At 36.7% G+C, this 16,944-nt stretch overlaps 1 protein-coding gene across 1 annotated transcript in view; it reads left to right on the forward strand.

Annotated features, from left to right (window-relative positions):
- Positions 1–16,944, forward strand: part of MALRD1 (MAM and LDL receptor class A domain containing 1) — an 803,589-nt gene that overhangs the window by 40,292 nt on the left and 746,353 nt on the right. Inside the window, exons 4-5 of the mRNA XM_032425534.1 lie at positions 10,369–10,463; positions 10,548–10,709. Coding sequence (XP_032281425.1) covers positions 10,369–10,463; positions 10,548–10,709 — 257 coding nt within the window. The remainder of the gene's footprint in view (positions 1–10,368; positions 10,464–10,547; positions 10,710–16,944) is intronic.

Genomic DNA, 16,944 nt, shown 5'->3' on the forward strand with positions numbered 1-16,944 from the left:
ACAAATTCTTTGATTGTCAAGATAATAATATCAAGGTCCTTGATGTGTGCCTGCATGTTGTGTGCATTTTAAATTAGTGAGCTACATGAAGTTTTCATAATTCCTGAACAGAATTGATGCCTATTTCTTATTAGATAATACAATATCTGTTGATTTTCCCATTTCTTTTATTTTAAATTCAGAGTAATAACATCAGTCAGGGAATCATAGTTGACAACTTAGATGATTATTTGACTTAACTGATATGACACCAACGAAATTTTTCCATATAACAGAAGTAGTCAAGCTGTCAAATATTTTAAAGTAAATATTATTATTCCATGGATTTGAGCTAAATAATAATACATTCTATAATTTCTCTGTAGAAATACAGAAATTTTTCATATATGTCATTTGTTTTTCTTTTGTCAGGAATTTTATTCTTCACAGGCAGATGGCTTGTTTATTTGTGAAATTTGTATGGGTATATATTCTTCCAATTAATTCAGCTACAAGTGAAAAAAATCGATACTCAACAGAAATACATAAAATCAAATAATAGTGTATTAAAATAAATATAATACAAATTTCAAAGAATATATCCTTTTTTGTTTGTTTTATTTAAGAATATATCTTTGGAACCACGGCCAAATAGCCAGTAGACTGAGATTCTCCCAAATGAAAGCGGGCAGGGAATTTTACCAATTAAATAGTTGGAAAGGACCCAGTGGATTTCATTTCTTTGCAAATGAAGTCTGGCAACCTGATGAGTAGATACATTGATTTAGTGTGTGCTACAACTGAATTAGTCATGGAAGAATTACAAGGACGCAACTAGTTTAAGCTTCATAGACTGGTCAACACCTTAAAATGTATAAAGTGGAACAAGAGAACCAAACTAATGCCTACCTAATTGTGGTAGGCAGAATTATGAAAGTGTACCCCGCCAAGTGTCCTACCCCTGGTTATTCAATCAAAACAATTCTGGGTACTTTTGTGAAGGGACTTTATAGATGTACTGTGGTTGCTAATCAGTTGACCTTAAAATAAATTTAACCTGGATTGTTGAAGTGAGCCCAGTGTAATCACATGGTTCCTTAGGACCCTCTATATACAAGATCATGTCATTTGCAAATAGAGATAGTTTTACTTTCAGTTTTACTTTCTGTTTCCATTCTGGATGCCTTTTATTTCTTTTCCTTATCAAATTATCTGGCTAGAAACTCCAGTGCCATTTTGAATAGAAGTGGTAATAACAGATATCCTTATTTCATTCCTATTAGGGGGAACATTTTCTTTTTATTTATTTATTTATTTATTTATTTTATTATGTTATGTTGATCACCATACATTACATCATTAGTTTTTGATGTACTGTTCCATGATTCATTGTTTGCGTATAATACGAAGTGCTCCATGCAGTATGTGCCCTCTTTAATACCCTCACTAGGCTAACACAGCCCCCCACCCCCCTCCCCTCTAGAACCCTCAGTTTGTTTCTCAGAGTCCATAGTCTCTCATGGTTCGTCTCCCCCTCCAATTTCCCCCCCTTCGTTTTTCCCTTCCTGCTATCTTCTTCTTCTTCTTTTTTTTTTTAACATATAATGTGTTATTTGTTTCAGAGGTACAAGTCTGTGATTCAACAGTCTTACACAATTCACAGCACTCACCATAGCACATACCCTCCATAGTGTCTATCACCCAGCCACCCCATCCCTCCCAACCCCCACCACTCCAGCAACCTTCAGTTTGTTTCCTGAGATTAAGAATTCCTCGTATCAGTGAGATCGTATGATACATATCTTTCTCTGATTGACTTATTTCACTCAGCATAATACCCTCCAGTTCCACACACGTCGTTGCAAATGGCAAGATTTCATTCCTTTTGATGGCTGCATAATATTCCATTGTATGTATATACCACCTGTTCTTTATCCATTCATCTGTCAATGGACGTCTTGGCTCTTTCCACAGTTTGGCTATTGTGGACATTGCTGCTATAAACATTGGGGTGCACATACCCCTTCAGATCCCTACATTTGTATCTTTGGGGTAAATAACCAGTAGTGCAATTGCTGGGTCGTAGGGTAGCTCTATTTTCAACTTTTTGAGGAACCTCCATACTGTTTTTCAAAGTGGCTGCACCAGCATGCATTCCCACCAACAGTGTAGGAGGGTTCCCCTTTCTCTGCATCCCTGCCAACATCTGTCATTTCCTGACTTGTTAATTTTAGCCATTCTGACTGGTGTGAGGTGGCATTTCATTGAGGTTTTAATTTGGATTTCTCTGATGCTGAGCGATGTTGAGCACTTTTTCATGTGTCTGTTGTCCATTTGGATGTCTTCTTTGGAAAAATGTCTGTTCATGTCTTCTGCCCATTTCTTGATTGGATTCTTTGTTCTTTGGGTGTTGAGTTTGATAAGTTCTTTATAGATTTTGGATACTAGCCCTTTATCTGATATGTCATTTGCAAATATCTTCTCCCATTCTGTTGGTTGTCTTTTGATTTTGTTGACGGTTTCTTTTTTTTTTTTTTTAATTTTTTATTTATTTTTATTTTTATTTATATGACAGAGAGAGAGATAGCAAGAGAGGGAACACAAGCCGGGGAGTGGGGGAGGGAGAAGCAGACTTCCTGCCGAGCAGGGAGCCTGATGCGGGACTCGATCCCAGGACCCTGGGATCATGACCTGAGCTGAAGGCAGCCGCTTAACCAACTGAGCCACCCAGGTGCCCCTGTTGACTGTTTCTTTTGCTTTGCAGAAGTTTTTATCTTGATGAAGTCCCAATAGTTCATTTTTGCCCTTGCTTCCCTTGCCTTTGACGATGTTTCTAGGAAGAAGTTGCTGTGGCTGAGGTCAAAAAGGTTGCTGCCTGTGTTCTCCTTTAGGATGTTGATGGACTCCTGTCTCACATTTAGGTCTTTCAACCATTTGGAGTCTATTTTTGTGTATGGCTAAGGAAACGGTCCAGTTTCATTCTTCTGAATGTGGTTGTCCAATTTTCTCAACACCATTTGTTGAAGAGACTGTCTTTTTTCCATTGGACATTCTTTCCTGCTTTGTCGAAGAAGAGTTGACCATACAGTTGAGGGTCCATTTTTGGGCTCTCTATTCTGTTCCATTGATCGATGTATCTGTTTTTGGGCCAGTACCATACTGTCTTGATGATGACAGCTTTGTAATAGAGCTTCAAGTCCGGAATTGTGATGCCACCAGCTTTGCTTTTCTTTTTCAACATTCCTCTGGCTATTTGGGGTCTTTTCTGGTTCCATACAAGTTTTAGGATTATTTGTTCCATTTCTTTGAAAAAAGTGGATGGTATTTTGATGGGGATTGCATTGAATGTGTAGATTGCTCTAGGTAGCATTGACATCTTCACAATATTTGTTCTTCCAATCCATGAGCATGGAACCTTTTTCCATTTCTTTGTGTCTTCCTCAATTTCTTTCATGAGTATTTTCTAGTTTTCTGAGTACAGATTCTTTGCCTCTTTGGTTAGAATTATTCCTAGGTATCTTATGGTTTTGGGTGCCATTGTAAATGGGATCGACTCCTTAATTTCTCTTTCTTCTGTCTTGTTGTTAGTGTATAGGAATGCCACTGATTTCTGTGCATTGATTTTATATCCTGCCAGTTTACTGAATTGCTGTATGAGTTCTAGCAGTTTTGGGGTGGAGTCTTTTGGGTTTTCCACATAAAGTGTCATATCATCTGCAAAGAGTGAGAGTTTGACTTCTTCTTTGCTGATTCGGATGCCTTTTATTTCTTTTTGTTGTCTGATTGCTGTGGCTAGGACTTCTAATATTATGTTGAAGAGCAGTGGTGATAGTGAGATCCCTGCCACATTCCTGACCTTAGGGGGAAAGCTCAGTTTTTCCCCATTGAGAATGATATTTGTTGTGGGTTTTTCATAGATGGTTTTTATGATATTGAGGTATGTACCCTCTATCTCTATACTCTGAAGAGTTTTGATCAAGAAAGGAAGCTGTAGTTTGTCAGATGTTTTTTCTGCATATATTGAGAGGATCCTATGGTTCTTGTTCTTTCTTTTATTAATGTATTGTATCCCATTGATTGATTTGTAGATGTTGAACCAACCTTAGAGCCCAGAGATAAAGGGGGAACATTTTCAATCTTTTACCATCAGGTATAATGTTAGGAGAGGGTTTTTTGTGGATGTCATTTGTCAGGTAAGCATGTTCCCTTCTGTGACAAATATGTTGAATGTTTTCATCATGAGAATTTGTCACATGTGTTTTCTGCATCTCTTGAGATGATCATGTGATTTTGGCCTTTACTTGATCAGCATGGCATTTTATAGTGATTGGTTTTCATATGTTGAACTAACTTTGCTTTCCTGAGATAAAGTGTACATGGTCATGGTGACTAATCCTTTTTATATCTTGCTTGATGAGACTTTCTTGTGTTTTATTTAGGGTTTTTACATTTATATTAATCAGAGGTATCAATCTATCATCTTCTTATCACATAGTTTGTCTGGTTTTGATATCAAGGTAATAATGGCCTCACAGAATGAGTTGAGAAGTGTTCTCTCCTTTTCAACTTTGTGCAATAGTTTGTGAAGTATTGGTTTTAATTCTTGTTTAAATGTTTTATAGAATTCACTGGTTAATCCTTATGTGACTGAGAATTTCTTTGTGGAAAGCTTTTTGATGACAGATTCATTCTCTTTACTTGTTACAATTTATTCAGATTTTTTATTTCTTCTTGCGTCAGCTTTGGTCCTGAGTCAATGTTTGTGTCTCTCTAGGAATTTGTCATATCATCTACATTATCCAATTTGTTAGGTTGCAATTATTGATAATATTACCCTGTAGTTTTTTGTTTCTATAAGGTTGGTAGTTCTGACCCATTTAGCAAATTGGGTCTTTTTTTTTTTTTCTATTAGTCAGTTTAGTAAAAGGTTTGTTAATTTTGTTGATCTTTCCAAGAACGAACTTTTGGTTTGTTTATTTTATTTCTATTGTTTGTTTTTTTAAATTTCATTATCTCTGCTCTAATATCAAATTAAAGTTTGGCTGGCTTTCGGTTTAGTCTGCTCTTCTTTTAAGGTTTGTAAGGTGGAAGGTTAGACTGTGATTTAAAAACGTTCTTTTTTTTTTAATTTAGTAATTTACAGCTACAGATTTATTTATAAGCACTGATTTAACTGTGTCCCATACATTTTGATACAGTGTATTTTCATTTTCATCCATCTCAAGTATTTTCTAATTTCTCTTCTGATTTCCCCTTTGACCCGTTGATTATTTATAAAGATTTATTTATTTATTTGAGAGATAACGAGTGGGGTGGGGAGAAGGAAAGAGAGAAGCAGACTCTCCACTGAGCAGGGAGCCCAATGTGGGGCTTGATCCCAGGACCCTGGGATCATGGCCTGAGCCAAAGGCAGATGCTTAACCAACTGAGCCACCCAGGCGCCTGACCCATTGGTTATTTAGGAGTATGTTATTTGATTCCACATACTTGGGAATTTCCCACATCTCTTTCTGCTATTAACTCAAATCACTCCTTTGTGGCTGTAGAACATACTTGTTTAATTCATATCTTGTTAAATATATTGAGATTTGTTTTATGGCCTGAAATATGGTGTACACTGGAGAATATTCTGTGTGCACTGTAGAAACATAGTATTTTGCTGTCATTGAATGGAGTGTTCTGTATGTGTCTGTTAGGTCTAATAGGTGTATTGTGTTGCTTCAGTCTTTTGTTTCCTTACTGATCTTCTGGGTGTTCTATCCGTCCTTGAAAATGGGGTACCAAAGTCTCCAACTATTATTGTTGAAGTGTTTATTTTCACTTTGCTTTTACTAGCTTTTGCTCCATATACTTTAGGGCTCTGTTTTGAGGTGTATATGTTTATAATTATTAGATTTTCTTGATGGGTCGATTCTTTTATCATTATAAATTGTGCTTGTTTGTCTCTAATAACAATTTTTTTGTGTGTGTTAAATCTTTTTTCCCCCGAATTTCCAGCTCTCCTTTTGTTTATTGTTTATATGTTATGGTTTTTATATCCATTTATATTCACCCTTTTGGGGTAGTTGTATTGTTGGATCATACTTTTATACAACATGTCAACCTCAGAGTTTGACTGGAGACTTTAATAAATTTACATATAGCATAACTACTGCTAAGATAGGACTTACACCTGCCACCTGCTGTTTGTTTTCTGTGTGTCTCATGTCTTTCCTGTTACTCTTTTCCTCCATTACTGTTTTCTGTTACATAGATATTTTGTAGTCTATCCTGTTAATTTACTTTTTCACTATATATATATTTTAAAGATTTTATTTTTTTAAAATTTGTTTGAGAGAGAGAGAGCAAGAGAGAGCACAAGCAAGCTGTAGGGCAGAGAGAGAAGCAGATTCCCTGCTAAGCAGGTAGCCTGATGTGGGGCTTGATCCCAGTACCCTGAGATCATGACCTGAGCTGAAGACAGACGCTTAACCAACTGAGCCACCTAGGCACCCCTTTCACTATGTATTTTTTGAATTACTTTATTAGTGGTTGCCCTAGAAATTATAATTTGGTTAGACTATTTGAGCTCCAACTGTTATATGCTACCTCAGGCAACTATAAAATTAAAATACTTACCTCACATTTCCTCCATTTCCCAAGTTGTAAGTGATTAATAATTAATAATTAATAGGAATGAATGTGAGCAGAAAGAACATAAATCCTATTGCATGTTACAGGGTAACCAGCTGGCTCAAATGTTTGCTGGGAAGGAGGCTTTTTGCACTGGGCAAAGTATTAATGTGGTGAATTTCCAGCCTTGTAAGTGGGATCTTTCGGGGAAATACCGAATATGTCAAATAATGACAATTATTTGGTAATGAGGCTTTGAAAGAGCTGTGTTTTCTGCTCATTGCTGTGGTTGCCACGCTGGCTTGCTACTTTTCAAAGTTGTTATGGAGCTGGAAGTGGGCAATGGGAATAAGGCAAGTTAAAAAACCGTAAGGGGTGCCTGGGGGGCTCAGTTGGTTGAGCATCTGACTCTTGATTTTGGCTCAGGTCTTGATCTCAGGGTCGAGAATTCAAGCCCCCGGTTGGGCTCCATTTTGGGTGTGGAGCCTACTTAAAACAAAACAAAACAAAACAAAACAAAACAAAACAAAACAAAACAGTGAAAAACCATAAAATTCACTTGCCAGTTTTTTTTTTTTCATTGCCTGTATGGAGGAGTATATTTTCAGAGGTCTTTACATTGGCATTTTTGTTAACATCACCCTCATGTTTATGGTCAAGTTTTATGATCCACTGGAGTGATCCCTCTAGCTCTTCATCACAAAAGCAGGCTTAAATTGATATGGCTGCATTCATTTGTAAGTTGCCAGCAATTTTAAGAGATTACTATTTGAGGGTGTCCTTTAAGAGAGAGGGTTTTAGCAAATATTATGTGGTTGTGTTGAGCTTGTTAGTTTAATGAGAGGGTATGAGAAAAAACTTATGATTTAATGGAAACAGAATTTAATAAATAGAAATTACCAACTGGAAAAAGTTTATATTGAAGACTATTATTTCCTCTCTGTTATCTGAACTTAGCATATTTCTGTCATAGGTGAACACACTTTTGCCTTTCGAAAAGTTTTGACGCTTAACCTTTGCTTCAGGCCTTGGACCTTGTCATGATCATCCATTCCTGCAGCCTGATTTTTGGAGAAGTGTTCTCAAGGACTGATATTATTTCACTCAAAATACTCAAATTTTTTAAGTTCCTTTGAGCCAGTTGGTTGTTCTGTAACATGCAATAGGATTTATATTTCTTCTGCTCACACTCATTCCTATTAATCACTTAAAACTTGAGAATGGAGGAAATGCAAGGCTGCCTGTCAATAGTTGATGAAAGTGAGACTGAAAATTCTACCTTATCTTCCTTGAGGATCAAGGGTGGTGGAATTCACTGCCAAACTTGTTGGATTTAGCCCTCCAGACTTGATTCATGGTTTTTGTTGCTTTCATATTTTATATACTTCCTTTTTTTGGGTCATCAATCTTGGTTTATTTTGGGATTTTATTCCAATGCTTACCCAACAACTGAGAAAAAAATATTCTTTGAAAGACCTTTAATATAAACATTAACATTTTCAATAAAATCATACTGCTTGTTCTTATTTTGTCATTTTGATAATTAACACTTTACCATGAGATTATTTGAAATATGTTTTAAAGATATGCTATGCTCTTGCTTTTATGGATGCAGTCATAAAATGGGAATTTATGAACCATATAAACAAACTGAGATGAATATGGTAGGGATTAATAGGAAACTTACAATGGTGACAGTGATGTTTGCATATATGTGCGTGATATGATTGTTCATAGGCTACTTCAGGGGTAAGAGGGGTGTGTGCAGAAAACACTGGGTCCATTTTTGGTTACCAGCTTCTTAAGTCTCTTCTCAGTGGTTAGAAGCAGCAGTAGGAGGGGGCATAGGATGAAGGAATGGACATGTGGGAAAAACTTATGCTGGCAAGGATGTGCTTCTTTCTTTCTTTTATACTTATAGACATGATAACTAAAGTGCTTTCGAACACAAAGGAGAGTTTTCCATAAGATAGTATTTTTCTTTAAGGAACATCATCAGTGAGTTAAAGAAATTCTATACTCACACTATAGGGAGCAAGGTAAAATTGAGTGTGCATTTAAAAAAATGCTTATTGCCACTAAGGTGGAATTAAAGGTAGAAATCAGATGTCGGTATTGGGTGCATTTTGAACACTGCTTTGTTTTTGCCCATAAAAAGAAAGTTTATTCCTAGACAAATTCAAAAGATCCCAAGCTGTTTCTGAACTTAAAACCTCACCTTTGGGCGCCTGGGTGGCTCAGTCACTTAAGTGTCTGCCTTCGGCTCAGGTCATGATCCCAGGACCATGGGATCGAGCCCCATATCAGGCTCCCTGCTCAGCGGGGAGCCTGCTTCTCCCTCTCCTTCTGCCTGCAGCTCCCCCGTTTGTGCTCTCTCTCTGTTTCAAATAAATAAATAAAATCTTTAAAAAAATAAATAAAACTTCACCTTTTTAAAAAAGATATTTATTTATTTATATATTATTTATTTATTTATTTATTTAGAGTGCAAGTGGGGGATGGGGTAGAAGGAGAAGGAGAGAGAGAATCTCAAGGAGACTCCACACTGAGCTTGTGGTTTCATGAGCGGCTTTCATGTCACGATCCTGAGATCATGACCTGAGTTGAACTCAAGAGTCGGATGCTTAACTGACTGAGCCACCCAACTGAATACTATTCATTTGTATTGCTAGTAATATTATTGCAATAACACTTATTTAAATAATAATATATACTATATAGTAAATATAATAACTCATGCTTATTTGATTATTCATTTGCTTAGCATTTGTCTGACAACACAAAGCAAGAGCAAACTAATGATTGTCCACTGTATTACTGTAATACCAGCTCTTCATCTAAATTATGTTTATATAATTATTCCAGGGAGTAAATTCTGAGAACGGTCTTCTGTTATTGCAGGGATTTCAATTATGCCTCTGACCATATTTATAGCAATCATTAATGTCATTATTTTCTACTTAATTAGGGTACAATTTTGGAATAGGTGTAGGGAAGAAGAGGTTTCTTAGATTTCATAATTTTACTATTGATTCTCTCGATGTGACAATTAAATTTGATACCAACCCAGCTTTAAATGACCATGGAATAACTTGGTAGATAGGTTATCATAATCATCCACAGCATCATTTTTTCATTCCTTTTGACAAATAGCAAAACACCCAATAGAGTAGTAGAACACAGTGGTTCCCCGATTATACGCTGTAACCATGTCAAGCATTGCAGGAAATTTATGAAAGCCCAGGAAATGGTCCACATTTATGTTCTAGCCTTCTAAACAGTAATGGTTCCCTGGCAGAATCTGCACTGCAACATGTGGGAGAGCATCCGGGCTCTGCATCGTTTTCCATGATCCCAGGGAAAGCTGGGACTCTTCGATCCTATTCTTTCTAGAGTAAATCACAGCAAACAATGATCTCCTTTGAATTTTTCATTTATTTTGCTGGGCGATCCCAGTACAGTGTTTTCCCTGGATACCCTCTTTGCAGGGCTATAACTTTCTATGTTACAGGAGATAAATTAGATCATGGACTGCAACCCATAATAGTATTATAGGGAGTATAATCACAATGAGCTGTTTTGCTGGGGAATGTAATGACATAAAACAATCAGTCAGACCATTTGCAAAAGCGAATGGTGTGGTTAAATGTTTCATTCTTGAAACAGAAATATATTGACCTAATGTGGCTATGGGCCTGAATTATGATTGCCTGGTGTACTAAATAAGTTTACCGAAGATTGCTCTGACTGTAACATGTGGACTATTGTTGCCAACAGCCCACTTCCTCTCACTGGTCTCCAAAGTGGGTTCTACTTCCTCAGACTTAAGAAGCAGAGTTTTTCTTCCGACGAATAACCAACATGCTTGTCAGGTATTTGAAAACACACAGCATTTTAAATACTTTTCATATTTGGGAACTTCTGTTAATTGTTCGGACATTACTTATTTTTCACAGATTGCATTTTATTACTTCTCCAGCCAAGGGAGTGGCAAATTAATGGCTGGCCTTCAAACCACATGTGGTGGTCCCATTCAGCATTTATGGCAAAACACAGCTGGGCTCCAGAATCAGTGGGAGAGAAATGTCATGAACATCCAGAGCAACCAGAAATTTCAGGTATGTGTGTTGTATTTTCTAACTGTAACATTGAAGGAAAAATGATAAAATACAAGTCCTTAACTGATGTGGGAAACAAAGGCAGAAGAAAAACTATTAAATTTCCTTACTCCCTACAGCCCATTGACAAGTCCTTGAAACAGGCAGAGTGACCTTCCTCTAGGGACTCAGCTGCCTCGATGTTAATACTTTGCTAAGGGCAAAAGGCAATCTTAGCCCAACCCCTGGGACCCTTTAAGTCTACTTTAACATATAAAAATTCCTTTGGAAACTTCCTTTATCTTTACCCCCAAGATACATGTGGGCAGTCATCCCCCAAGCATATGACCCACTGATATACACCTGAAGGGTCTCATGACTCAGGTTTTATTAGACAGTAGTAAATGACATTTTCACAACAATAGCTAGCGCTCTCAAGGTCCTAGAACCTTGCTTCCAAAATTCCTTAGAGACTTACACTACCCCTAACCCCCTCCCAACTTGAAAGTATATAATGGGCCATTCCTCATGACCCCCAGTGCAGCCCTTTCTGCCCATGGGTCTTATCCCCATGCTTTAATAAAACTGCCTTTTTCCACCAAAGAAGTCTCAAGAATTCTTTCTTGGCTGTCTGGCTTCGAACCCTAATGCCTTTCCTATATCATTAAGAACAGATGAATTAAAAGTAGGATGACCACTGTCCCAGTTGGCCAAGGACTGAGGGATTTGCCAGGACTTTCAAGCACTGAAACCAAAGTCTCAGGAAATTGGGATGTCCAGTCACCCTAAAAGACACCTTTAAAAGAAGGTTTTAAATTTATGTATAAAAACTAAAGCTGAAATATATTAACATACATTTATATATCAGTAAACTATATCTTTCTAATTATCTTCTTAATTTCTTAAATCCCCTTCTTTTTCTATTTCTCTTACTATTCCAACCTCCTCTTTCTTTTCATTTCTTATTCTTAAGAATTACTTATCTTCCAGGCTTTTCTCATGCTTTTGAGAGAACAGGGTTATATTGGGTAATGAGGAATTAGACTATTTGATTTAAATACTAATTCCAAATGCTGTTGAAGTAGAATAATTGTCATATTCATTTCATGGCTAAACTCAAATTATTCAGTACATTCTTTATTTTCCAAAATAATTTTGAGAATGAAAGCCCGTGCAAGCCTATAAAAGACAAACTTATTTATTCAGCCTAATAAAACTTATGTATGGTGGAAATTATAACCTAATGATTATTACAGGAGTTCTTGGTAACGCATTGCATATTTTTACATTTGAGAGAGCCAAGAAAAATTTCCCATTAAAAACAGGATCTTAAAGCATTTTATTCTGAATGAATCTGCTTTTTTAAACCTGGTTTGCAGGCCAATTTAGCCAACTCGGATAAAGCAGGTTTCCTTTATCATCTATTATTTGAATAGTATAATAATCAATTTTATAATTTTGATACATAGCAGAAAATCATCTGCTATGTGATGGATGGACTTAGCACTTGCTTAACTATAGGGATTGAATTGGATTGAATTTTAACTTCAGTTATTTTGAGTGATAAGAGGAAGGATGGGAGAATGAGCAGGATTTCTATTATAAAATTGAATTATAAGCTGTAAGAATGGCACATTTTCTTAATTGATCTGTCATAAATTCACTATAGTTTGAAATTTCAGGCTTTTATAAACTAAATGGGGATCCAAAGAGGATCAGAGAAAGTCACTTCATAGATGGTTAAATGACACCTAGGTGATAGGACTTTAGAGGAACTGTATGGTTGGAAACATAATTCTGTCATTTGAAGCTTTGCACTCCATTGAAGTTAAATATATTGGTGTATGTGTAGAGAGGGGGATGGCAGAGTATCTTAAGTCATCAGGCATTTACGCCTTCCTGTGAATGATTGAGTCATTTATTTAACAAAGACTCACTTGGAGCACTCAGGATGCACCAGGTGGGATTCAGGGAATGTTCCTAGTACACGTAAAGAATTTTCTACCAGCTTTATTGAGATATAATTGATATATGTGTAAGTTTAAGGTATGTAATGTGATGATTTGATGCATCTACATTGTGGAATGATTACCACAATAAAGTTAGTTAACATATCCATCACATCACATAATTACAATTTTTATCATGCTAAAAACATTTAAGATCTACTCTCTTAGCAATTTGCAAGTATGTAATACAGTATTATTAGCTATGTTCCCCATGCTGCTTATAGATACCCAGAATTTACTCATTTTATAGCTGGAAGTTTGTACCCTTTGACCAACATTTCCCCATTTCCCCCACCATGCAGACTCTGGCAACTAAAAATTACTCTGTTTCTGTGAATTTGGCTTTTATAGATTCCACATATAAGTGAATCATAGAGTATTTATCTTTCTGTGACTTTTCTCACTTAGCATAGTACCCTCAAAGTTCCAGCCATGCTATCATAAGGGATAAGATTTCTTTCCTTTCTTGGCTGAATTTATATATCTGTATACCACATTTTCTTTATCCATTCATCTGTTGATGGACACTTAGGTTATTTATGTCTTGACTATTGTAAATAATGTTTCAATAAATATGAGAGTGCAGATATCTCTTTGAGGTAGTGATCTCATTTCTATTGGTTATATACCCAGAAGTGGGATTGCTGGATCATATGGTAGTTCTATTTTTAGTTGTTTGAAGAACTGCCGTACTGTTTTTCATAATGGCTGCACCAGTTTACATTCCCACCAACAGTGAACAAAGGTTCCCTTTTCTCCACATCTTTCCAAACACATTATCTCTTATCTTTTTGATAATAGCCACTCTGACAGGTGTGAGGTGATATATCATTGTACTTTTGATTTGCATTTCCCTGATGATCAGTGTTGTTGAGTATCTTTTCATGTACCTGTTGGTTATTTGTATGTCTTCTTTGGAATGATGTCTATCTTTGGAATGATCTCTATTTTATTTGTGTGTGTGTGTTTTTTTTTTTTTCACTATTGAGTTGTATGAGCTTCTTATATATTTTGGATATTAACCCCTTATCTGATAGATAGTTTATAAGGGGAAGATTAATGATAGGCCTGTGGAAGAGAGACTATGTGTTCCTGGATTTGGTATGTGTGTGTTTGTGTGTGTGTGTGTGTGTGCGCAGACTGAGAACTTTGAGCACCAATAATGCATCTAATTTGTAGTGGATATTCAAGTGTCATTAACTGCTAGAGAAGTTTCTAGTTTATTTCTTTCTTAAAAAGATTTTATTTATTATTTATTTGAAAGAGAAAAAGAGAGAGAGCATGAGTGGAGGGAGAGCATGAGTGGAAGGGGGAAGGGCAAAAGGAGAGGAAGAAGCAGGCTCCCCATTGAACAGGGAGCCCAGTGACACAGGGCTTGATCCCAGGACCCTGAGATCAGGACCTAAGCTGAAGGCAGATGCTCAACCCACTGAGCCACCCAGGCACCCCTAGTTTATTTCTTAACACTTTTCTTCTTTCTCCCCATGTCTCTCTGTCTTCTCTCAATAACAAAGCAAAACAAAACAAAACACAAGAGCAACAAAACAGAGCCAAGAGTGCTTTTGAGGGGACTGAGTCACAATGACTGGATGCTGAAGGATGGACTTGCTGAAGTCCCTTCTGTCTGTATGCTCACATAAACTTTGATGACTGAAATGGGAGTTTGTGTATAAACACATCTTTTCTGACTCTGCTTCAGAATCGATGGTAAAAGAATCCTACCTAACTAACCTATCTTTGCCAAGCTTTGTGTCTTCTCATCTCTGTCTCCAACTTAAGGTCAAGGTCTTTACTGGCAGGTAGACGGACAGAGACTTGGACGTTGGGTAGAGCTGGAACCTGCTGAGTCTTGTGTGTTAAACCTTTTAAAACAACTTCCTTGTTTTTCCCAGACATCCATTCCCAAATGGCACATTGCAGGGGCTGATGATTAAATATGTGTAGCAGCTAATATAAAACTTAAAACTCCCAAATATATCACCTCCAGGGCCGTTGAGCTGTAGCTGAGGCAGCGAGGTTATTCACTTGGGTGCTTTAAAATGCGGCAGTGCCTCCAGCAAAAGCAGATGCATGTGCAGTATATTAACTTGTTTGCCAAAATTCTTTATTGCTGATATGAAAACAGCGCCTCTACCTTAGAGGCTTTGTAAAACTTAGGAAAGCATATGACTCTCTTGGGATCCTTTGGCTACACCAATCTTTAAGATTGCAGGTAGCAGCTGTTCACATGCTTTTGTTTAGCTGGGCCACGGAGATGCACTATGCTTGTCATACTACCCACCACCCTCTCGTAGCTTCGTCCTGAAAAGTTTTAGCAAGAGGCTTATTTGAGGGCATTTTGTAATCAGTGTCTCCAGACAATAGCTGCTGCCTCATCAGTTTACAAGCCTCCGAGAATTACTCTGTTTTCTGCAATTTCCCCTCCACGCTGCCTTCGGACAGTTTTAAAGTCATTCATGCTTCCTTTAGAAATATCCACATAGGAGATTTTAGTTTCAGCTGGACCCTGGCTTAGGATGGGTTTCTGAGAAAGCCTCTGGATGTGGCTGTTGTCATGTGGGGGCTTTATTACCTTTATCTGTAAAGTACGAGGTCCATGCCTTAGTAAAATTGAAGCCCATTCATTTCTGAGGGAATACTGCAACATGACAAGGAATGGCGTTTATGCATCTAGTCAACAAAGATAGCAGCATTTAAGAAAGTTCTGAAGATGTTTAAGGAGTAATAACATCTAGGATTTACTGAGCACTTACTATATGTAAGGCACTGCATTTAGTCCTTTGTATATATTATTTTATTGGCCCTGCATGGCAGTCTTCTGAATCAGAACTATAATTCACCCCACTGTTCTTATGAGGATTAAGAGCTTCAGAGAGTGGACTAACCTATTAAATTCCATCCAGATTAGAACCCAGTATAGTTTGATTTCACATCCCAATCATTTATTCACTGAGCCGTGATCATTTTTTTATCATGTTAAAGCATTATAAGGATTTATAAAATATAGACAGAAAAAATCCAACTTCTAGATTTGGCCAAATATGTTGCAGGTGACTCATTAAATATTCTTTTGCCTGCTGTGTTGGGTAAAACAACATTATTACACATTATTCTGCTGATTAACTGCAATTGCATTTCTCAAAATTGTAGACTTAAGCAATTCATTTTGCTATTGTCCTAAAATATTTGCAGAAGCAGAGAATAAACCAGGCTACACATATAGCAGAAATTTAGTCTCAGATGCAAGTAAAACCTTCCCTCACTCTCCTTTTCTTTGTTCTTGAAGGTGCTTATGTATTGGTTTTATGGGTAGGAAGGAATGAATACTGTATTACTAAGTATATCACTGACTGTGGTTTTCACATCCAATGTTTGGATTCTCAAAATAAATGAGAAGTCAGTGCCTGAATTTTAAAAAAGATACTGGAGCATTTTTAATATGCTATTACCTACTTGTCATTTTGTTGATATTTTATTTCGACCTGCCGAAGAGTTCTTAGCAGCCTTGTGTTCAGAAACGATAGATTTTATGAACATGGATGAAAGATAAGTTATTCATAAAAATAAAATAAATACAAATCATTAACTTAAAAAATTCTATTCCCAAACTTTTCTAAATCATAATTGGAGTAATTTTCCCTTGTAAGTCAAGAATATTTGCTCTGTGAACACATGATGGCAAAAAATTACTGTCATCTTTTTGCATTTCACATGTTTGCTTGAAAAATAATATCGAATGCAAACTACTGATTAAGAAAACTTTAATATGATAAATACAACTACAAGAGGTTCCGTTCATGCAGTTATTAGTGTCATCCAAGTGAGTTCATGTCCATTATTTGGCTACTGCCAAAGGTTCATTGAAGATTTAGATCTTAAAGCACTTGAGCGCTGACCCCTTGCCTCCCTTAGAGGCCATCTTCTCTTAAAATGTTTGGGGTGAAAGCAATTTGTCTGTTATTTACTATTGGATCAGTGTAGCCCATACCTGACTTCTGTGATGTTGCCAAATTTCTAACGCTATTATCGGGGTTTATTTTCTTTGCTAGTTTGCTACTCTTTGCTTTATTTCCCCTGATACAGTTAAAATGAGGTGGATGTTTGGAAAAACTTATTTGCCAAAGTTTTGGGGAAAACAAAGAATGCTAGACCTCACTTTTCTTAGAAATACAACTACCGTACCATATGAAAACATGGCTTCTGACCCTAGACCTGGCTTTTAAAAAAAATCTTCTTGAGATTCCACT

The sequence above is a fragment of the Phoca vitulina genome, unplaced genomic scaffold (genome assembly GCF_004348235.1).
Source record: "Phoca vitulina isolate PV1807 unplaced genomic scaffold, GSC_HSeal_1.0 scaffold33, whole genome shotgun sequence".
Taxonomy (NCBI): domain Eukaryota; kingdom Metazoa; phylum Chordata; class Mammalia; order Carnivora; family Phocidae; genus Phoca; species Phoca vitulina.